The 25,345-nt window shown below is 40.1% G+C and overlaps 2 protein-coding genes across 2 annotated transcripts; one reads left to right on the forward strand and one right to left on the reverse strand.

Annotated features, from left to right (window-relative positions):
* The first annotated feature begins 364 nt into the window (after window positions 1–364).
* Window positions 365–7,448, forward strand: LOC124137818 (arylsulfatase B-like). The gene is made up of 2 exons (XM_046504280.2): window positions 365–441; window positions 4,518–7,448. The coding sequence occupies exon 2, from the start codon at window positions 4,580–4,582 to the stop codon at window positions 6,110–6,112; it is 1,533 nt and encodes a 510-aa protein (XP_046360236.2). The 5' UTR covers window positions 365–441; window positions 4,518–4,579; the 3' UTR covers window positions 6,113–7,448.
* On the reverse strand, window positions 6,734–24,827 carry LOC124137817. Its single transcript, XM_046504279.2, has 7 exons — window positions 23,595–24,827; window positions 21,623–21,673; window positions 18,463–18,829; window positions 17,266–17,448; window positions 16,103–16,407; window positions 11,302–11,915; window positions 6,734–9,901 (listed from the first exon to the last, which is right to left on the reverse strand). The coding sequence occupies exons 2-7, from the start codon at window positions 21,634–21,636 to the stop codon at window positions 9,405–9,407; spliced, it is 1,980 nt and encodes a 659-aa protein (XP_046360235.2). The 5' UTR covers window positions 21,637–21,673; window positions 23,595–24,827; the 3' UTR covers window positions 6,734–9,404.
* Window positions 24,828–25,345: the final 518 nt, after the last annotated feature.

Below are 25,345 nucleotides of genomic sequence, written 5' to 3' on the forward strand. Positions count from 1 at the left end.
TAAAACTATACTCACTCACTCACTCACTCACTCACTCACTCACTCACTCACTCACTACAAAAAACACATCCTGTGCGCGCACGCACGCACGCACACACACACACACACACACACACACGCACACACACAAATTGTCATGGATTTTTCAGAACCATGCATTGAAGTCACATGTGCAAAAGCTTCAGTACTAGAAGGTTTAGTCGCCATTTGTTTTTTGTGACTTTAAAATTCATCGACAACACACGGAGTATTCAGTGGTGTTCGTGACACAGGTCGATTCCAGTTCAATGCATGTCTACAACAGATGTCGCAATTTCTCTCGGAACAAAACCTTGTCGGCGTTAGAGGCAACACGTTTTCAGCTGGCATTTTAAAACCCACCCGGAAATCAATATCCCACCACATCAACACATTGCTCACTCACTGGCTGACCGGTCCGAGGTAAGTTGTCCTACATACCCCTGTAACACAGGATGCTTGACCAGGTGTATGGAATATATGCTTGAAGGAATGGCCCATCTAACTTCTATTCAATTCTCTATTGATGTTAGTCTTTACAGCCTATCAATATATGTTTATGATATGAAACCTTCACATGCGCGTTGTGTTGCGTTATGTTCGGTGTCTAGCCTCAATATCCCCGATGTATTACGATGTTTATTCATTGTGATGACTTGACAGGAGTATTCATTTTGTTGACGTGACATTGAACAGTTCATTATGTTGACGACGTGACAGCGGACTATTCATTATGTTGACTACGTGACAGTGGACTATTCATTATGTTGACGTGACAGTGGACTATTCATTATGTTGACAACGTGACAGTAGACTATTCATTAGGTTGACGACGTGCCAGTAAATTATTCATTATGTTGACGTGACAGTAGACTATTCATTATGTTGACGACGTGACAGTAGACTATTCATTATATTGACGACGTGACAGTGGACTATTCATTATGTTGACGTGACAGTGGACTATTCATTATGTCGACGACGTGACAGTGGACTATTCATTATGTTGACAACGTGACAGTGGACCATTCATTGCCATGGTAACGTCACAGTGGACTATGCATTGTCATGACGACTCGACTGGACTATTTCAGATGTTGGTGAAGCAACAGTGCACAATTGTTACGGTGTTATGTTTCCAAATTAAATCGCGAAGTTTAACCCAGAAATCGGTACGCACTGAAATAAATAAACACAAGATCAATGAATAATCAATATTAGTGGCAACAGCAATACGTTACGGGACCTAGAATCAATGTATGTGCACTCAGGAATGTTCAGAATATTGTCACTGATGAAAGTATTGAAAGAGGCCTGTCTCCGTTCTTGAATCAAGAATACTGTTGGAAGCTGACAGGAATTCGGTCTTACCAAACATTGTGTCCAATCCGCACTTGATAAGAAACAAGTCGGGTCCAAACTCCTCGAATCACCCCTTGCTGCCCCTGTATAGCTACAGTCAGTCTATTAGAAACTGTCCCATCCAGAAACTTCTGGAACGTTCAAGCCTGTCATGTTCATAAACAGCGCAAAGGTAGATAACTCTAATTATAGTCCAAAACCATTCTACCCGCTACTCATTCGTGACCAACTCGTGTTATTCCTGGACAAGCCGAATAGCCACTCGTGCTCCTCTCGTGGCCATTTTTGCGACCATCTTAGTGCAAACGGGCATACCTAAAACAATTGTCAACTCGTTGCGTAATGGTTCACACATTTTTCCCCTATATTATATATATTTCAGATGCAATTTATAGCACATCGGGACGTGCGGAATTATACAGTATGAGTGAACACATTTAACTGTGTCTTGGGTATATTTTTAGATGCAAGACATATGTAAAATCAAAAATTATTTCTGAGGGATTTTGATACAAAGAACTTGAAATCATACGCGCATTCTGATTGGTTTGTCGTATTTTCGCACATAACATTCATCGATAGGGGGACGAGTCTTCTTGCAGGTTACGCACTCAAGTATGTACACAAGGTATAATAAATGCTTTGGGTGATTCAACATATGTCACACTTGACATACAAGATTAAAATACAGTTTAGCTTTGTGTTGATAACCGGGAGTTACTATACAATTACAATATACATAAGATATTTTTTGTCATCGTAGCTAGGAATCATTGTAGGTTCGCAGTCGTTTCCTCAAAGATTGGGACTTTTTCCCTTTTAAACTTGCTTTAGCATTTTCCTTCTGGGATTGTCTTTGTACATGTTTTGCAACTGCTCTTCCGCGGAGTATTAAAAATAGGTCCACAATGTTCTCCAAGATAGAGGTTTTAATTTTGTCCTCAGAGGCAATAGGCTTGTCCCAGTAAAAACCAACTGTGATGTCTTGCATTATTGCCTCTTTCAGTGCCATCTTTGCAATTGCATCCCTGTTCAGACCCTTTAAACTAACTGCCAGTCTGCAAATTGTCTCTATTTTTCTGACAAGAAAGAAAAAGTTATCCCCACAGACTTTCAAACCAACACGGTTCACTTTCACTGTCCACCTTTTTACCTTTGTGACAAAATCGGGAGACTTCTGGGTAGATGACGCACAGGGATTTGTTAGAATAGATACAGAGGCGGTACCTTTCTTCATTGATTTTTTCTCCATTGCATAAATTAAATATCCTGATATGTAGAATAGGACTGAGTTGTCTTCGTCTGTAAAGGATTCTACAGATTTCTCCGTTTCCTTCTGTAGACTTGATGTGAAGTTCGTAATTGCACATCTGATTAGGTCATCAAGGAGACACTGAATAAAAAAATGGACATGCATTTCCGTCTCGTTCGCAACTTGTAAAACTACAGATCGCAGCCTGGCACATAGATCAAAATTGGTCCCCATTGAATGAAATTTACTCCACATGAGTTCCTTGTCCGTGAGAGGACATACAAACTTAACGTGCTTTTCATCTTATGGACATTTACAGTGCGAGCAGAGAGACCCCTCATCACCAACATTTACCTTTACGTACGTTTTGAACACCAAATGTATTATTTCCACTTCTAAATTTTAACCAAACCTTTCTGTTATTGAGTACATTAAGTTTTTGGACATTCTTGTTTCAGTGTTAAATAAAAGACAAATGATCGTTCGTCTGGTATATCTAGAGACGTGAATGCAAGTTTTGTTTAGCACAATCGAGGATACGTTGTTTCTGGACAAAGATACATGCTTCTTCAGTACCATCTCCCTGGGATATCCAAACATGTCCGGAGCCGTAACTAAACAACAAATTTCTAATATGAGATGAGAATTTGTACCATTTCTATATTTTCGCTTTGAGTGTATTACCACAAGTCACTACCATACAACACTATCGGTACTATTTTTGTTTCAGTTTTGGAAAGGCATTATTCATAGATATAAAAATGGTATTTATGCCTAAGCGTTTTGATGGTATACAGTGTTTTACTTGCCTGTTCTGCGAGGGTTATAGAGTGAGTGAGTGAGTTGGGTTTAACGCCGCTCTCAACAGTATACAACGAGTCTGACCACCCGATCCCATTAGTCACCTCTTACGACAAGCATGACTTGCTGAATACAAATTCTAAACCGGATCTTCACGGGGGATGGTGTTCTGAGCTCCTTGTCCGTGTATTGTGCGTCTAAGGACCAGTAACAGTCAATGGCGTTATCGGTATTTGATGTAAAAAAAACTGTATTCTTGTCAGCCATTTTACGAATAAACTGCCTGGAACCTTTTCAAAGAACATTGTAAGTGAGTTGGGTTTAACGCCGCTTTTAACAGTATTCCAGTTATATCACGGCGTGTCAGCTTCATGTGGGAGGAAAGCCTGAAGTGATGCAGGTCTCACTTCGGTGGAACCAACGAGCACGGGTATGGTACTGACAAACCTAGAAACATAATCGGGATGAACCGGGATTCGAACCCACAATCATAGGTTTCTGGCGTGCCCAAGGGACGCAACTCTGCACAGCGAATCGCGACGCCTCAAACGAGTGGACCACCCGTGCCCCTTTGAGGGTATTAGAAGCTGTAGTCAATATCAGCAAAGGAGTTATCATTTGACCCAGATATTTACAGGAGCTAAAAGTCTTACGTGGTACATAGGACCATCTTTGATGTCTTGAGAGTCTGCCACCATGTTTGAATACAATAATAATAGTTTTTTGTGTGTATTATTTCCATTCCCCATATTTCACAGCATTTTGGCAAGAGATATAATCGTCTTTTTATTTTATAGTAGTGTCTGCTACCAGTATTATGTATTTTGATTCTTAACAACTAAAACAACAGTCACAACAAGAACAACAGAACAACTTGATGAGGGAAGTTCTGAAGACGGTGCAACGAACGCCAACTAGTTTTTATTTTAAACATTTTCGGATTTTATTGCGTTATAATGTTAGCTAAATGTATTTAATCCGTGAGTGTAGATTTTTATTTCACAGATAAATCCGTATCAATATTCCCACCGCTTTGACGTTTTTTATTACCATTATAATGAAGATATTTCCTTTTTACTTTTAGGCAATATGGAAAAGCATGCGTTGCGCTTTTTCCCAAGCTCACCATGAAAACAAAACGACACAATGAAGTCTAAAATAAAGTTTCTATTTGTCGTCATAACCGTCGCCTCTCTCGTAGTGACGGTCTTGACCCTGTACAGGTTCCACACACAGCTACGTCTCCTTACGCTTAAACTGTCAGGTCAGAACCCACCTCCTCCTCACATCGTTTTCATCGTTGCTGACGACCTCGGATGGAGTGACGTCAGCTGGCATAATCCAAACATCATCACGCCGAATCTCGAGAAGCTTGCGAGAAGTGGACTGATCCTGAATTACTCGTATGTAGCTCCAAGGTGCTCGCCCACAAGAGCCTCGTTGCTAACAGGGTACTACCCCCACAGAATAGGTCTCCAGTACCAAGTCATCAATTACGGGGACAGGTCACTCCCTCTGACGTTTGATCTTTTACCCCGTAGACTAAAAGACCTGGGTTATGCTACACACATGGTGGGCAAGTGGCACCTGGGATTGTGCAGCTGGAAACACACGCCCACGTATAGAGGGTTCGACTCCTTCTTTGGCTATTACAGCGGGAGAGAAGACTATTATACACATTGCATAGGTAACAAGTACGATCTGAACTTTAACACAGAGGTTTTCAATGACACAAAACAGCAGTACTCAACCTTTCTCTTTCGTGATCGAGCTGTTGAAATAATCAAGGAACACGACCCTTCAGTGCCATTATTTCTGTATCTGCCATTCCAAGCTGTCCATGGAACCCTCACGGTACCTCGTGAATACTCGAAGATGTATTCCCATCTACATCATGACAGAGCTACCTATAGTGGAATGGTAACAGCCATGGATGAAGCGATCGGCGACGTAGTTAATGCATTAGAACAACGGGGACTCTCAGACAACATGTTGTTGGTCTTCCTCAGTGATAATGGCGGGCGGCCAATAAAAGGGGGATATAACTGGCCGCTACGCGGAATCAAGAATACATTATGGGAGGGAGGGACGAGGGCAGTGAACTTTGTCTACAGTAAAACCCTTCTGAAAGAGACAAGTTCTGTGAGCAATCATCTGATGAACGCAGCCGACTGGTTTCCAACCTTTCTGGCAGCTGCCGGAAGCAAAGACGTCGACCTTGACATGGATGGCGTAAACCAATGGGACGTCATCAGCAAGGGAGGTAAGCCAGTAAGGTCTGAGCACGTGTATAACATTGAAGGAAGGGCTGCTATTCGTGTTGGGGAATACAAACTCATAAAGGGAGATCCTGGTTTCCAGTTAAGTGAACACCAGCCTGTATTTGATTTCATAGGTCGGGCTAGAAAGATGGCGAACGGCTGGATAGCCCCACAGGACATTGGGATTCTCAAGACCAAGTTTGGAAAACCTATATCAAAGAAGTATGGTCTCTTTAATCTCCATAAAGATCCCCTGGAGGAACATGACATTTCAGAGGACTTCCCTGACATTGTTGAACAACTCATTGGGAGATTACATCACCACATGAATATATCTGTTCCGTTTGTTAAGAGTACACCAATGTCCGCAGAGTACAGCAAGTTGAAGGTAATGACTCCTGGATGGTGTGATAAATAGCATAGTCCCTCCATCGTAGCATATGGTATAGTCCCTCCATCGTAGCATATGGTATAGTCCCTCCATCGTAGCATATGGCATCGTGGATAAATCAAACTCCCTTTGATATACACATTGGCGAACATTTTTTAAATAGATATAGTTCAATTGATGCGGCCTATAATGAAATGTTCAAACTTTCAGTCAAAGCACATCTTTATTATTAAAAAAACATTTTTCAGCTTTTTCCGGACATGGATTGCTTAATGTAAATTTAAAATTACATTTCTAGGTTTGAGGTTCAAATCACCACAACTACCTCTGATTGATCAATCACAATAAAAAAATCGAAATTTGTCGTGGAATAATTATGTAATACCAAAAGAACAATATTGCTCATCATATTTTCTCTTAATCATATTTCATGTTAATCAGAATGGCCATACAAGGGCAAAGAAAGATGAGCAATTGACTCTTGTTTTAGTAAAGATTTCTAATGCTCATGAATGGGTTTTGTCGCGTTATATTTTATTAACTTACAAATGCAAGCAACGATATCTGAATATATAGAATGTACATGGACTATGGATTTGGAAGACGTGATTACAAGACGAGTTCCAAATTAAAAACACACAAATGTTATTAAGTGGATATATTATTTATTTATGATGTATTTTTACCATGATGATAGTCAACCTGTTTACAATCTCACTACCCACTGCCCCAGTGAAGACATACATGCCATGCATACGCGTGAGTGAGTGAGTGAGTGAGTGAGTTTGGTTTTTTAGCAATATTCCAGCAATATCACGGCGGGGGACACCAGAAATGGGCTTCACACATTGTACCCAAGTCGGGAATCGAACCCGGGTCTTCGGCGTAACGAGCGAACGCTTTAACCACTAGGCTACCCGACCGCACCCCATGCATAAGCAATACTGGTGGTCAACTGTACACTCTCCGAAACGTTCTTATAAAGTATACTGCAACAGTGCACCCTCTATCATGAAAGGGCGTGTCACCAGAGCCGTTGCAGACCGAATGGCAACGCCAACATTAATGTCCATGTTAGCATATGTTTGTATTGTCTTTAATACATAATATTCTGAAGTTTAATACACTACTGTCATAGCAAGACCCTATTATCAATATGAATACAGCAACGTATTCATGTTTTATGCCAATGTTGTAAGAACACAAATACTCCATCATGTAAAATGTGCAATTATGTTAAAACTGCTTTTGTTCAAAAGCAAAGAAATGTGTATTATATCTTATACTGTTTGCACCTAGATTGTATTTCGTGTGTACAAAAAGGCCCGTGGCCTACAAGCACTGAAATAAAAAGTGAAGTGAAGTGAAGCATTGTCTTTGTATACATGACCCCAGAAGGTCCGCCTCGGAAGTAAAGGCTTCACGCAGTCTATTTTGCTCATTTCTCAAATGGTACAGATCATATAGACCACAGAGGGCCCTTATCATACGTTACGATTAATATATTATGCTACATGTATACATAAAGACGAAACTCTTGTCTAAGTAAGCCACATAAAAAGCGAATATTGTTTTCCGCTAATATCCCATTGTTCCGATTTGCGAATCGAGTCTTCGAGGTAACAAGCTAACGTTTTAAGCACTGGGCTACCCCAGTGACCCTAAAAAAAGAAATAAGAGTGACGCATAAATTTGTTCCATGACAGGATAAGCGCTCACTACAGGTAATTGCGGCTGTTCAAATACTACACATATACAGACCAAAACACCAAACCAAATCCTTGGGCTACAAAAAGCATGGACTAAAGCCTACAGTAAACAGTACAAGGAAATCATAATCATATACAGTAGACTACGGTTATAACGAACTCGAGGGGACCACTAATTGTAGTTCGTAATAACCGTAGTTCGTTATAAGCATACATACAGCATATATACAACAAATGGTCGGGAGTAAAAATAAGTTCGTTATATCCGTCAGTTCGTTATAAGCGTGTTTGTTATAACGTAGTTTACTGTATTTTTTCAAGCGCGACAAACGTTAAATAATCATTGTATAACTATGAACACAATTCTGATATAAATCGTCGGTTTTCAACCTTGCACAATGTCGGATCCACCAGGTTGTACACTAATCGTCAAAACAACCACGCAAAATGTATTATCATCAGTCGGACATCAAAAGGATATGTACAAATGGCGCACACTGTCTGATCATCAGCGGTATATTATTTGTCAATATACAACCATGCACAGTGTAAAATCATCTGTCGGACATTAAAAAGATATATACAAATGGCGCACACTGTCTGATCATCAGCGGTATATTATTTGTCAATATGCAACCATGCACATTGTATAATTATCAGTCGGACATTAAAAAGATATATACAAATGGCGCACACTGATCATCAGCGCTATATTATTTGTCAATACATACAGCCACACACAATGTATAATCATCAGTCGGACATTAAAAAGTTATATACAAATGGCGCACACTGTCTGATCGTCAGCGGTATATTATTTGTCAATATACAACAATGCACAATGTATAATCATCAGTCGGACATTAAAAAGTTATATACAAATGGCGCACACTGTCTGATCATCAGCGCTATATTATTTGTCAATATACAACCATGCACAATGTATAATCATCAGTCGGACATTATTTGTCTATGTACAATCAGTGCATACAGTGCTGTGGATACATGAAATAATTATTCAGCTAAAAATACTTTGTTATAGCATCACTTTGAGACATGGTTTATCGCATTCATAACATTCACAGCTCTAATTTACACTTCTAGATTGTTATATGCCCTGTATGAAAGTAAGACGGATTTGTTTGTGATTGTGTTCATTACTTATCTCAAGATTGATATCATGACACATAGAGATTACAGACAGACACAATGGGTTTTCATTGTCATGAATTAAGCCATGATGTCAGCTGCTCCTGGTCTAGATTCTCCTCAAGGTCAACTTCTGATGACTTTCTTACCCGTTCGTCTTCGGGTCCTCTCGGTTTATTCCGCTACCTACAATATCACTACTCGACATCAATTTAGGAGTGAATTCAATGTAAGCCCGTAATACCAAATCCCGCTGCAGATGCAGATAGTCCGTTGTTATCACGACAGCCGTTTTTTAAACAGAATCAGAAATCGGACACTTTGATTCGAAGACAAAAGTAAACGGAAATAATTAGAACAGACATATAAGGTTCATGACGGCCAGTTTGTGTTCTACAGTTTTATAGTCACGTACACGAAACTAGATTCAACATGGATTCCTGTCAGTGATCGTCGGGGTCCTATTGGCCCGAGTCGTGCTGAGTGACGCCAGAGAGGAATGGATTTTGATTGGAGGCCGACGACCAACGACCCGATTGGAAGACACTGTCAGTCTCATCGCTGGTAAATGACACCTCAGACCCGAAGGTCGACATTGGACTCATCGGTGAACGAGGAGACGCCAGAATACAGTCCAGGTCACTTCTTCGTATGGGACGCACTTGTTGCCTTGCTGCTGCAACAACTTCCGCGATGTCGTTCCGCTTGAGTTCAGAAAATGCATCAGTTAGGTCATCCATGAGCTTGTCGGTGTCCCTTTCAGTATTCCTCCGTCTCCACTCAGTGAGAAGCTCGAGTCCTGGGTTGGATCGAATCTTGTCAGCCCTGTCAAATATGGTGGTGATAGCGTCTGTGGGAAAGTTGAGTTCGAGGCCAACATTTCGCCATTCTGAATACGGTAAGGTATCTGCCAAGGCTGCCAGGCTTTTATCCGTCAGAAGGGGATGCTTGGCAATAACTGCAATGACAAGACGCCTTTGTTACATATAGGTAGTCCTGCACCATGACCGTGGAATATATTTTTTTTATGAAAAAATAATAATCTAGAAATGCATACAAAAGCAAGTCTAGCCAGCTCAAGCTAGCTCTATTCCACATATCAGCATAGAGAAAAAATAATAATTTAGAGTCAAGAAGGATATTGTGTAATATAAGATTTCAGAGACTAAATGTTAGTCTAACATATAGGGGATACACATGGTTAATTTTTAAGGTGCCAATGCTTATCGTGAGACGCGGGATCGGGTGGTCAGGCTCACAGATTGGTTGATTGCATGTCATCGTATCCCAATTGCATGGACATGACGTCAATCTCTGGGTTGTCTTGTCCAGACTCTATTATTTACAGACCGCCTTCAAATAACTGGAAAATTGTTAAGTGCGGCGTTAAACAACAAATACATAAACAAAACAAAAAACATTTAAATCATAGTTCGAGAAATGTTATGTTGTAAGAATGAGCACTTGCATAAATCCGTATTTTGATGTTGCTAATATTGAATCTATATTTCTTTAAGTGGCGTATGGCAGTTGGTATGATAAAGAAGGTTGATAGTTATATGAATGTACAACTTCTTTATTACAACAAATGCGACGTTTCGGTGTAGATACTCGGTAATAACACGTCACTTGTTTAATAACGTTGTTGGTATCCACATCGAAACGTCGCTTTCATTGTAATAAAGAAGTTGTATAATCATAGAACTATCTCCATTGTTAAATCTATGTTGTTATATTTAGAATCCATGTTCATGAATAAATTCTAATATTCAAAAACAACTTGATACCAAAATACGTGTCTAATTATGTCAGTGTAAACGTGATGACAAGTCAAGAAAAGGCGACACCCCGTCACAATGTGAAACCGATATAGACAAAGTGTAATTTATTGTTATTGGCCTACCACTTATCCCTATCAAAGAAAAAGTAACTGTGTTTTATGATAATTGATTACACAAAGTGTAGATTGTATCCGGCCACTGAAATTCACCTTCTAAAGACAAAAAATAAAAAAGAACTGAACTGAATTTGTTCAATAATACGTCCGACCCAAACAAATTTAAATCAAATTTATTTATTTTTTGAGTGAGTGAGTATGGTTTTACGCCGCTTTTAGCAATATTCCAGCAATATCACGGCGGGGGACACCAGAAATGGGCTTCACACATTGTACCCATGTCGGGAATCGAACCCGGGTCTTCGGCGTGACGAGCGAACGCTTTAACCACTAAGCTACCCGACCGCCCCGAAAATATTTTTGAGTTACAAAACATTTACCTAAGCTAATTGATTAGCAAAAATCATTGAATAAAAATGCATAGCCAAAGTGTGATAAGGTCAAGGAATATAATGCAATACCTGATGGTTTCCGTGGAATTGAAGCCTCGATCGAAGGTTCCTGGGTTTGGGAATATTTTCTCTCTCTGGAAGAAACTTCTGTACCCCGGTGGCCTATGGCACTCATAGAACGTTGGTTCTTCTTGGCGGGCCTTTGCCTCGTGGATGGCTTCTTGTTGGCGGCCTTCTTCCACTCCAGGGGAAAGTGAACCTTGTGATCATGCTGGCCCCAGTAGAACCGCAAGCTGCCATCCTCCCCCGTGGATGTGAAGGGGATGACCACTTTATTGGTTCTGGACATTTGGTTGAAATAAAAAGAATTTGTTGCAAATGCCTTGTCATGAAGCTTAATGCATCCACCCAGAGCTAGTTTGATTTTAGTTCTGTCCCTGAGTTCGATGTCCCTTGATCTGCTGTGCTTGATCTCTGTCATGCCATCGTTGGTGTGTAGTTCGACAGCTCTGTCCACCTTGGTGAACTCCACGCAGTCAACTAGGATGTAGTTGACCCTCAGATGTTGGTCATAGTCAAGGAAGGTGAGGAGAACACACAGATTCAGCTTCCCGATGGCGTGTTTGGCCGCTCTGACTATCTCTCTGATAGGACTGTGAGGTTGGACGGCGACACAGCAATACCTGAAACATCAGAGACACGACGTTATATACAATCAAGGATCATGGGTTCCTGGCATGGTCAAGGGACGCAACTCTGCAAAATGAAATGTGGCGCTAGAGACATCTTGGCCACACCTGTCGTATGGGTCCATGCACCAGTGATTATGAGTTAATTGACCTTGACGCCTCTTTTAAAAATATTTCAGGGCGTTTATGGTGGTTGTGATGGGTATCGCTATGGTCATAGTCGATGCGATCCAGGATCCAGGCACGGCTGAGGGAGGCAACTCTGTTAAGGTAATCCTACTATTACAGGTTGAGGAATGAAAGAGGGACAGTGATTGGGAACATAACAATAACCAACAATGTCTAACTAGACAACCCTCGTACATGCTACTACGTTGGAATTATAAGCGAGCTACCATTCGATATTCCAGGGGGTAGGGGAAAGGCTTGGGGGCAAGGATTTTGTTTGAAGATTAGATACTTTTTCAGCTACAGGTGCAAAACCAGATACTTTGATAATTAAGACTATGCGACTGATTATAAAACACCTTGCAACAATGTATTTTTTGTGTCATTTCGTTTTTTCGACAGTCTGAAGCATAATTTTTTAAGAATTAGCGAGACAATTTATTTTTTCAATAAAATCCCCCTCCCATAACCCAACCCCAACCCCCAACCCACCCACCACCCCTCACCCCCAACCCCAAACCCCGCCCCCACCGCCAATATCAAATAATGGTCTATCCCATAGTAAACATATACAGATACTATTTTATGTTGTTTGTAAAGTCAAACAAAACTTTTCAAAATACAAAATAAAATCGTAAAAACAGACATAAATCATATTCATAAGCAAGCTGTTTTAACAAATTTAAAGAGGCTAGACCTACCAAAGAAAAACTATTGTGTGTTTATAAAAATAGAAATGTGTATGTTTTTGTCTGTTTTGCACACACAATATCGAATACGATAAACATGAGTAGACGTTGCACTCTGAAACTATGCGCTGGATTGACATACCTGTCGATAATGTATTCAGAAAACTACGATATGCAATCCAGCTGTCGCGTACTCGTCGTTTGGTCAATACATTATCGACTCGTAGTCTGCCCAGTAATCTGAGTGTAATATAGACAAATAGCATACTCATTTCTATGTTTCTGATCACATGTTTTTCTTTGGTTTGCCTGATAGGTTAAGTTCTTTAATAGAAAGTTTGAATAAACAAAGCGATTGGAATAACGTTTCCCTTAAGAGCTATATAGCTTAATTTACAACCTTGAACAACCTTTCTTAAGGCTCTAATCACCTAACGCAATAAAATCGGTTTAACATTCTTTCCCCGACAAGCAGTTTCAAAGGAGATGTCACGCGAAAATCCCAGGTGAGTTGGTCGTGGGTGCACCTGTTGAGTGGTATTTGCAACTGGGAACGGATAAGGATCAAGTCAAAACCATCGAGGTTGTTGACTTTTGTACAAACTAAGACGCGAGTCGCTACCCGCCGAAATGAAAGACATGATTTAACCCACCAGCAGTGGGAAGGTCATGCGTCGAATTAGCTGTTTGCCTTTCGAAGGAAGCGTTATCCACTTGGCGTTGGGTGGTTGGTAAGTGCTAATCCTCACATGGAAGGAATTGTGAGATAGTGAAATTTGTGTTGTCGACATAACATGGTGTCACAGAGGTATATTCATACAAATGTGTGTCATTCGAGCAAATTGTTTCGTTGTGACAAGTCAATGGGTTCAGTTTTTTGTGGGGATACCTCTGTGACATCATGTATTGTCAAGAAGAAAAGAGTTTACTGGTACGCAATGCCTTCAGTGTGAGGTTTAGAAGTTCCCAATCAACCCTCGTGTAACAATAGTCTTCTTGCTGTCTGTCGAGTTTCAGTCCATCAAATTTTGTCCATGTTCCAAATGTCACAGACGCCTGGTTATTCATAGGCGGATCTAGAGGGGTCCACATGTAGTATGCTGTATGCAGTAAAGTGACTGAGAGAGGAGTTTGATATTTTGGGCCCCTCCCTTTTGAAAATGTTGGATCCGCCCTTGTTATTGTACTGCCAACTCACAGCGAAACAATGTGCTCATCTGACTCAAGTTTTTGTGGATATGCCTCAACGGCAACATGTGATGCCCACAATACACTATGGTGCATTCCCTTCTGTGGGAGCATGAGAACCTATCAATCAACCCTCATACACTATTGAAGTATCGAATTAACTGTGACCACGGTGGGGCACTTTAGTAATACGTAAGAGAACTACCATTTCTGTCTTGTCATGTGATTGTAATAGTAATTGTAATGACACAAGGTGTTCGTGGAAAGGTGAGCGTATCCTGCCCAACGGTTGCACCCGTCACAAACACATGCAAAGTCAATTATTCACCTTAAAAAAACGTCACTGACAACAAATCGTCCGATGTTTCCTGGTGTCCTTTTTTAATGCATGCGATACTGTCGGTAAGTGTTCATTAAGAGTGTAAAAATGAGGGTTTAGCGTGTTGAAAAGCTTGAATTATTAATGCATGTGTTGCTGTCGGTAAATGTCCACTAAGAGTGTAAAAATGAGGGTTTAGCGTGTTGAAAAGCTTGGATTGTTGATACTTGTGTTGCTGTTGGTAAACGTCCACTAAGGGTGTAAAAATGAGGGTTTAGCGTGTTGAAAAGCTTGAATTATTAATGCATGTGTTGCTGTCGGTAAATGTCCACTAAGAGTGTAAAAATGAGGGTTTAGCGTGTTGAAAAGCTTGGATTGTTGATACTTGTGTTGCTGTCGGTAAGTGTTCATTAAGAGTGTAAAAATGAGGGTTTAGCGTGTTGAAAAGCTTGGATTGTTGATACTTGTGTTGCTGTCGGTAAGTGTTCATTAAGAGTGTAAAAATGAGGGTTTAGCGTGTTGAAAAGCTTGGATTGTTGATACTTGTGTTGCTGTCGGTAAGTGTTCATTAAGAGTGTAAAAATGAGGGTTTAGCGTGTTGAAAAGCTTGAATTATTAATGCATGTGTTGCTGTCGGTAAATGTCCACTAAGAGTGTAAAAATGAGGGTTTAGCGTGTTGAAAAGCTTGGATTGTTGATACTTGTGTTGCTGTCGGTAAGTGTTCATTAAGAGTGTAAAAATGAGGGTTTAGCGTGTTGAAAAGCTTGAATTATTAATGCATGTGTTGCTGTCGGTAAATGTCCACTAAGAGTGTAAAAATGAGGGTTTAGCGTGTTGAAAAGCTTGGATTGTTGATACTTGTGTTGCTGTCGGTAAGTGTTCATTAAGAGTGTAAAAATGAGGGTTTAGCGTGTTGAAAAGCTTGAATTATTAATGCATGTGTTGCTGTCGGTAAATGTCCACTAAGAGTGTAAAAATGAGGGTTTAGCGTGTTGAAAAGCTTGGATTGTTGATACTTGTGTTGCTGTCGGTAAGTGTTCATTAAGAGTGTAAAAATGAGGGTTTAGCGTGTTGAAAAGCTTGAATTATTAATGCATGTGTTGCTGTCGGTAAATGTCCACTAAGAGTGTAAAAATGAGGGTTTAGCGTGTTGAAAAGCTTGGATTGTTGATACTTGTGTTGCTGTCGGTAAGTGTTCATTAAGAGTGTAAAAATGAGGGTTTAGCGTGTTGAAAAGCTTGAATTATTAATGCATGTGTTGCTGTCGGTAAATGTCCACTAAGAGTGTAAAAATGAGGGTTTAGCGTGTTGAAAAGCTTGGATTGTTGATACTTGTGTTGCTGTCGGTAAGTGTTCATTAAGAGTGTAAAAATGAGGGTTTAGCGTGTTGAAAAGCTTGAATTATTAATGCATGTGTTGCTGTCGGTAAATGTCCACTAAGAGTGTAAAAATGAGGGTTTAGCGTGTTGAAAAGCTTGGATTGTTGATACTTGTGTTGCTGTTGGTAAACGTCCACTAAGGGTGTAAAAATGAGGGTTTAGCGTGTTGAAAAGCTTGAATTATTAATGCATGTGTTGCTGTCGGTAAATGTCCACTAAGAGTGTAAAAATGAGGGTTTAGCGTGTTGAAAAGCTTGGATGGTATGTATGACTGTAAAAAGATGAAGAGAGAGGGCAACCTAAGTTGGAAGAACTTGTCCCCTATTCCCGTTCACTTCTCGTGAATAGGTATGGCTAAACCAAAGAAACAACAAGGTGAAGAATCGCGAAGGTAGCATCAACATAATGGATGCATACATATTCGCATCAAAGAGTACCCGCTGAAACTTTTCACTGGGATCGTGTAGGAATTTCCTCCCTGTTTCATAGGGGATACGTTAACGACGGTAACGTCGTCTTCGTCTTCGTCATCATCGGCGTCGTCATTCTTTTTCCAGTGTAGAAACATGACCCTGCCATGCCCCTTCACAAAGTCGCCATCGAGAGGAAGGCGTATGTTAGCCTCTGTGTGGAGCTTCATCGGTGGATGCACTGTGAGAATGTTGGTGAACCCAACTATACAGCGGAACTTTTCATTATCACGTTTGTATTCCTCAAACCGCTGCTGGTCGACGATGTCCGTCTGAAGAAAGATATTCATACGTTAATGTTGGTTTGTTGGTTGGTTGGTTGGTTTGTTGTTTAACGCCGCACTCAGCAATATTCCAGGTATATGTCGGCGGTCTGTAAATAATCAAGTCTGGACCAGACAATCCAGTGATTAATGTCATGAACATCGATCCACGCAATTGAGTTACGATGACATGCATCAACCAAGTCAGCGAGCCTGACCACCCGATCCCGTTAGTCGCCTTTTACGACAAGCATAGTCACCTTTTACGGCAAGCATGGGTTTGCTGAAGAACTATTCTACCCCGCAATCTTCACGGGTCTATACATTAATGACAAAATGGTGACCTTTGATTTTATTTCTTGACGCATAGAAAGTTTTGTTATTCGGGCTACAACTATGTGTTATAAAAGTACGAACACCTGGTGTCATCACTGCGTTTCGGTGATCCATTCATATCATTTTCACCGCTATTTTGCCTATGTTCCCAATGGAACCTGTTTCTGCGGAACGAGGCTGATTATTCTGCCTGCCAACCATGTGTTACGGTGAGTGAAAACTCAATTCTATGCTGATATCCAGAAGCTTATTTACGTTGTGAACAATAATATTTGTACTTTTTGACCAGAAAAGAGAGAGTGAATTTATACGCCGCTTTTAGCAATATACCAATCATATTATTTCCTGCGTGTTGAACCAACATTTTAACACGTAGGCAACGTCACCAGGCCTGATATAGCCTGAGGATATATACAACTCGAAGAAGTAGAACACTCGATTGGAATTGGGGGTTCCTTAACTTCTTTTTAGTAGTATATTCCGAAATATATTCTGTTCAATGACGTGGTTCAAAAATTCAAATATACTTGCAACAATTTTCAACTTCGTTTCCTTCTTCAAAGAATCTTCTGGGAAGTCAATGGCAATTCTCTCGTCCTTCTCAGAGACAAACTTGTGACCTTTCGGCCCCACTGTGGCATATTCCGGTTTTAACTCCGCCGTCACACAAAACACGTCCATCTCTGTCAGCTTGCCATATACACAGCCGCCTTCCTGCAGGAAGGAATCAAGGACTGTACACTACCATGCATGTATATTTACTGGATATTATGTTTTACCATGGGTTCAGACTGTCAGAGTTATCTTGTCACTGATACAGGCTTATGAGGCAGGGTCCCTTTCCACAGAGTGATCGTAACTCCTATACTTTAACATAGACTTACGACAGTTGTAGCTCTCATATTTTAACATAGACTTACGATAGTCGTAACTCCCATACTTTAACATAGACTTACGGCAGTCGTAACTCCCATACTTTAACAATGACTTACGATAGTCGTAACTCCCATTCTTTAACATAGGCTTAAGACAGTCGTAACTCCCATACTTTTAAATATACTTACGACAGTCATAACTCCGATACTTAAACGTAGACTTACTGACAGGTGTCAGTCCTATACTTAACGACCATCCTTTGGAAACTCGACTTCATAAAAAAAGAAAGAAAAGTATTCCCAAACGGAGACAAAAAACGGTTGCGGTAGAGTGGGGCCGCCATCTTGTTTTCCAAAACCTGTACATCTTTTCGTTCCTTATCTGCAACCCTTCATCAAAACTGATATCCCATGCATAACATGACGTTACTTAACATAACTTAACGTGATTAAGGAAGAGTTATGACATGAACTGCATGTCACCATGAGTGTGTTTTGAACTAGCTGTTCTATGGTTATAACCCAAGCCCGAAGAGCAGCTTTATACATCGGAATACAGTTTTATTGTTTAACGTCACACGTAGCAATATTCCAGCTGTATGACGGCAGTCTGTAAATAATCGAGTCTGGACCAGACAATCCAGTGATTGACATCATGAGCATCGATCTAAGCAACTGGGATACGATGACATGCATCAACCAAGTCAGCAAGTCTGACCACCCGATCCCGTTCGTCGTTTCTTACGACAAGCATGGTTCGTTGAAGACCAATTCTAACCAGGGTATTCATGAGGCACATCGGAATACAATACATGTTTCAGGGTTAAGGAATTGCAAACCGGGGCATACAAACCTTGTATTCTGCCGGTTCCAGGTGCCATTGTCCGCCAATCTTCATACAGTACGTAAACGTGTACAACACTTGGGGTGGAATGGATCGTTCTGGCATCTCCAGGGGAACAATCAGCTCCCCATCTGGAGGCAGAGTCTGGAGACTCTGGACAACCCTGTACACATCGGACACCAACAGCTGATCCTGGTGGAGTCCAAGCTGATCCAAGCACTCGTCGCGTTCCGCGGAGTGGAGAACCTTCACGTCAACGTTAGGGTCCTTTCTTTGTGTTGGAAGACCGAGGATAGTTTTCAAACGTTCTTTGAACTGAGAGAACAAACCTTGCTTTTCCTGGGTCTGACCAATCAGGTCTAATTTCGTCACATCTCTGAGTATGAAATAACAGGCATTAAGCAACTGGTATAATACAGTGTCATGTTTGTGATGATGATGAAAGCAAGAAGTTGAAAATTAAGTTGAAGGAAAATGTGGAGTGTGATAAGCTAAGATCGTGACGCAAACAGAATATCTGGGGTAGATTCAAATGCATGTTGCATGTTTCTGGAGTACTGCTTTGTGTTGTCAGGCGAAATAGACATATGGTTTTTTTTCAAAATTTGTGAGAGACGGGTGCTACCGGTAGAGCAGGGTATGACCCTTGTCGCGAATACCAGTGCCACTGATTTTCAGTGGCCCATTCAAATAATTTTCACCGCTATTTTGCCTGTTACGCCCATATAGAATACTAAACGAGCTCCCGTGTAATACCAATTTTACGAAACGAGTGAATAGTTGTGGTATGTGACGAGCGAAAGCGAGTCAGATACCACAACTATTCACGAGTTTCATAAAATTGGTTTTACACGGGAGCGAGTTTAGTATTTTATTTATTACTAGCCATTTATAACGTTTTCAGATTTATACTGTTGAGTGTGAATAGGCTGACACCTACACGATCCACGGCATAATCCAATTGAGTTTAACACAATAATACTTCAAGCACGTCAAAAGTTGAAACGTATGAATTCAATACCATACAACGGCCCACTTTTAGAATTCAGGAGTCCGTTCCACAAAATTAAATTAGCGTTAAGGTTATCGCAGCTCACATACTTTAACTTAGACTAACGACTGTCGTGCTACAGTACGATGGCCTTGTGGAACGGGGCCTTGCAGCTCAAAGTTTACAATGACGTCACAATACCGATGACGTAATTTGTGGAATTTTGTTGCAAGATCCTTCGGCGAAACAATGCCATATGACGTCAGCCTAGCAACAAGGTTGCTGGGGTCATCGAGTGTGCATAAGCTCCTCTCAGTGATCTATCATCTCCACACGCAATGTCGTTGGATAAGCCAAGGGATGTTGAGAGCTTTCAATATTTGTTCTAGAAACGTGTTCGGAGAGTACATCAGCACGCGTTTTGGTATTACACAATGTGTAATACAGCTGTATGTTTATTAAACGCGTGATCTCTTCACGGGCAAGTAATAAAATGGGATCTGTTTCGTCAGATAATCGAGACTAGTTGTTGCTGGCGTTGACGTTTTATATTTCACCTGATACAAGACAGAACCTTGACCTTCACGTGTTACTGTAAGTTAATAACTGTGCATGAAGAAAATTGTGATTTCATATTTTACTTTGGCTAAATCATCACGAACATTCCGTACTCAGGAGTACTGAAACATGTAAAAGTTGTATTGAAATCATACTGTTATGTTGAGGAATAATGTTGAAATACGACTCCAACTCATAATTTACGTATTCTTATTAGAGTCCAAGAAAATGCCAGAAAACGAGGCAAAAGTGTCGGTCATGCAACAGGGAAGATCGTATTGCAAGGTATAAACCACAATGCTACATGAAGTTTTATGATGAATATGTATATTAATTTATCAATATAGGGTTACTCTAGGTACACACAGAACAGAGAAACAAATCTTTCTGGTCTCCGTTTCACTTTCAAGCCCCGCTTCTGTTCCTTAGTCAAGATCTTAAACTAAGGGCAGGTCACTCTAACGTCCAGAGCTACGCTCAGATGGTGTCCCAGGTCCTTTTTCTTATTCTATACGTGCAAACGTTTGTTTACAGCATCGCCTGCAGAACACCGTGCATGTTATTGTAACCCTGTCCTACGGTTATGATTGTCATTGAGAAGTGAAATATGATCTATATTGTGGTAAGTTCTATTATTAAGCAACATTTAGACGGATCAGCCAAATGGCAAACAAAAGATCATAGAAATTAGTCTTCGTGGTTGTAGTTATAGTATTAACATGTAATTAAAAGGAAGCCATTGAGCAATGTCAAAACGCTGGAAGATTTAAATCAACTTTAGTGGATTTCTCTTACTGCACACGACACTCGTGTTCTCACTACAAGTTAGGACTTTTGTGTAGAAAATAGGGGTGACTAACGGTCTGGAAATCACTATTGCGATAACTATTGATATTGAAAGAAACTATCGCGATAACTATTGATATTGCAAGCAACTATTGCGATAAATATCTATAGTTTTCGTGTATCATTTTAGATGGAGTTTTAAGTTGAATTATACCTTGGAACTGAAGCTTCCTTTGAATGTGATAACCATAACAACAAATAAAAATTAAAGTTTGAGATATGACTGATTTGTTTTTTCTTTACCCTAATTATTTAAGAAAAAGAAACTTCCACATTACCATGTGTAAATTACTACCACGCATGATCAAAAGAAAAACAAATTTGAACAGCATTGCATGTATTTTATTGATATGGTAAATACAATCGAAACTATCGATATTCCTAACTGAAATCGATACTATTGATAGGAACCTGATTTAACAATCGATTTATTGACTTTAAGTGCTTAACAAAAACAGCAATATATCGATATTTCGATTGATCGTGACACCCCTAGTAGAAATATTCAACAACCTATAAATAGCACAGTAATAAGAGCCTCGTTTTGGCCATAAGCAGCGTTTGGCATGATCATTCGATGACTACCTTTAAATGATAAACACCAACCAACAAAATCGGGGAAAATACAACACTAAAGAAGCTAGGATACCACGGTGAGTACTAAACTTGTGTCCCAGATCAACCACCAGATATTTCTACGACAAGAACGAAGTGTGTGGATATAAGGTATCAAATGGTTTAAGGTATCAAATGAGTCAGAAAGAGGATACTTACTCGTCACTCGCCATGGTTGATGTTTTCAGGTCTTGCGCCAGTATTTCGGCCCTAATAGATAGCAACCACCATGAGTCAAAAACTGTTCACAGCATAATAAGATGAAAATGCTTAGTTATTTCAGTTTTTAATTGGCCACTGCCACACTCCGCCTGCCTTACATATACACGCCAACAGGTCAATTTGAGCATTATTAAACGACCGTGATATGTCCTTGATTCCCACTAATGTTTATCGTATAATGGATAGTGTTATTGATGTGATCAACCAACTTGGTGTCACGAACCGAAAAATATGCAAAGGAGGTCACCTAACAGGAACTTCTTTTAATCTCCATACATTGATTCGATGTCTACCTCCTCGACCACGTTCCCAGTAAGTTTAGATAGGTGAGTGAGTCGATATTTAACGTCACATCGGCAATATTTCAGCCATATCGTGACTATATGTATGTATGTATGTATGTGTGTGTGTGTGTGTGTGTGTGTGTGTGTGTGTGTGTGTGTGTGTGTGTGTGTGTGTCTGTGTGTGTGTGTGTGCTTGTGTATTTGTTTGTTGTTTAACGCCGCACTCTGCAATATTCCAGCTATATGACGGCGGTTTGTAAATGACCGTTGTATATGTATGTATCTGTGTATGCATGCATGAATCAATATTAATATTCAATAGGAGTTTTGTGTTTTAAAGTACAAAAATAATAAGTAGACGTGTTTGTATGCCCCAGTGAGTGTCCTGTCTACTGATAGAATACTTCTGATGGGACGTAATTCTATTCTATCTCACTACATACTTTCTATGCAACATTTCTTAAATGTTAACGTGGAGGCACGGGTGGCCCAGTCGTCCAAGGCGCCGCGATTCGCTGTGCAGAGTTGCGTCCCTTGGGCACGCCAGAAACCAATGATTGTGGGTTCGAATCCCGGTTCGACCCTATTATGTTTCTAGGTTTGTCAGCACCATACCCCTGCTCGTGGGTTTCACCGAAGTGGTAAACGTCTGAGACCTGCATCACTTCGGGCTTTCCTCCCACATTAAGCTGACATGCCGTGATATAACTGGAATACTGTTAAAAGCGACGTTAAACCAAACTCACTCACTCATTGTTAACGTAAAGGTAGAATTTAAGATATTTCTTCCAAAGGGAACAATGCACGCTTTGAAAATTTTCTCTAAATATACGAGAAAGTGAATAACTTATAAACTTAAAATTGACACGGAAAATCAAACAATGTTTCATTGTTCTACAGAAGTGGCATGTCATGTACCGTATGTAGTGGTAGGAGCTTTAGCCGGATAGCTAAAGCAATCGCAAGTTACAACAAAGCCCCGTTTCGATTCCCCACAAGGATGCAATGTTGGGTGCCTCTGTCCCCCACTGAAATACCCGGGATGCGGCTGGACAGTTGCTTAAAGGATGGTGAAGACAGAGGAAGAAATATATCCCTTTCAGGCTAACGACATGTGCATTCAATCAGAAACTTCCTGGTCCGTTCGTCCATTAGTAATTTTTTAATCACATTTGAGAACGACAGACAGACAGATCATTTATTTAAGTCTCACCTCACAAGTACAGGGTAAAATATGCTATACAAAATACAATAAAAAGTGAGCCACCCTTTAAGGGTTACGAGAGACTATATATGAACTAAAAAAATACACAAAACATAAAACTATATACACATAAAAGGTTATCACTACAAAACTAAGAACATAGAAAATATACCATTGAAATATCATAAAATATACACAAAATACAACCATTACCGATTACAATATAAAACTTGTTTCCGCTTCTGTATTAAAAGTTTGGCGGAATAAAAAACAACATCCAAAACAACAACATATTAGAAGTTGTCGACATTTATGGCACTATAAGCGCATTTATATGTCTACCTATTAAAGTTTATGTTTAACGATTCACTTAATATAAAAGTATACCTAAAAACCCGGAGCAGTAAACAGTTGTACATACCTGACAAGTATCCAGATTGTAACGAGGCACTCTCTCCTCGCGTCGCCTCCACTGCAAACTTTATGTTTGTTCTTATCAAATACCTCTCAGAAGGTTTCATGTTGCGTACCTAGTAGCAACTTAGGCCGCACTATTTTACTTGCTTAACTGGTCCGCGACTGTACATTTTTCTGGAATAAAAATCGGAATTTGCTTTTGTTTTGTTTATCCCGCTGATGAGCTGATAGTATATTGCACATAAATATTAATTTTCCAAACAAGGGCGCACTGAAGTTGACATATATTAACATGGGAGTCAAAACAAAATTTCTTGTTCCTGCAAGGGGCATGCCACGCTCCCCTTTCCGCGAACACCTGATATCATTACTGTTTGATAGTAATTCATAAACACATGCTCATGATATAGTTGGAATCTATTGGATATGTGTTTTCTAGCTTCTTCTTCTTCTTATCTTCTTCTTCTGCTTATTATTATTTTATTTATTTATTTTTTATATTTATTTTTTATTACTATTTGTATTATTATTTTTATTATTATTATTATTATTATTATTATTAAAGCAACAGCTGTGTTGCAGGCTCTCCTCCCAAATTAAACCATTTTTATTTTTAATACCAGCCAACATGCTGAGGAGGAGAAAACTATAAAAAAGTAAAGTGCTGTTTTCCCCACCTGGCCACAGGTATTTTCCTGAAAAAAATATACGTAAAGCAACTAAAAAAAGAGTGGCCTTAGAGATATCCGAAATCAATAAACCTTATCGATTTCGGCATTCAAGATCGATCCACGGTTCTAATAAATCATTATTTTACTGAAAGAGCAGACAGCTTCTGGCAAAATCCCGCAGCCTTTGAGATAAGGACCTCGTTTATGGCTTAAGTGCAGTTGTATTGTGTTAACAGGTTGTTACTCACTTGTAAAAAAACCAACTTCAGTTGTACGCAATATGTGTCAATCTTTTCGACATGCGTCTTAGATACGGTTACACATTCTATAAAACTTTCTGAGAAGTTATGGTAGCTACTTATGGCACAGTAAAAACAAATTTAAATCCTTATTAAACTTCAATAAAATCGTTTCAACCCCGAAAGGGTCACTGTGCCACCATAAGGGTCGCTGTACCGCGTTACGATCCTAAAATCTTGCAGAATTGGGGCCAAGGGTGGCCCAGTCGTCTTAGGCACCGCAATTCGCTGTGCAGAGTTGCGTCCCTTGGGCACGCCAGTATCCCAAGATTGTGGGTTCGAATCCCGGTTCGCCCTGATAAAGTTTCTAGGTTTGTCAGCACCATTCCCATGCTCGTGGGGCTCACCAAAGTGGTAAACGTCAGAGACCTGCATCACTTCGGGCTTTCCCCCAAAATAGCTGACAAGCATTGATATAACTGGAATACTATTAAAAGCGGCGTTAAACCCAACTCACTCACTCAAACAATGTTCTTTAAAAAGGTTCCAGGCAGTTTATTCGTACAATGGCTGACAAGAATACAGTTTTATTTTTCATCAAATACCGATAACGCCATTGACTGTTCTTTGTCCTTAGATGCACACTACACGGACAAGGAGCTCAGAACACCATCCCCCAAGTGAAGATCCGGTTTAGAATTGGTATTCAGCAAGTCATGCTTGTCGTAAGAGGTGACTAATGGGATCGATCGGGTGGTCAGGCTCGTTGACTTGATTGGTGCATGTCATCGTATCCCGTTTGCATAGATCGATGCTCATGATGTCAATCACAAGATTGTCTGATT

Source organism: Haliotis rufescens, unplaced genomic scaffold (genome assembly GCF_023055435.1).
Source record: "Haliotis rufescens isolate VD_foot unplaced genomic scaffold, xgHalRufe1.0.p SCAF_57, whole genome shotgun sequence".
NCBI classification, from domain to species: Eukaryota; Metazoa; Mollusca; class Gastropoda; order Lepetellida; family Haliotidae; genus Haliotis; species Haliotis rufescens.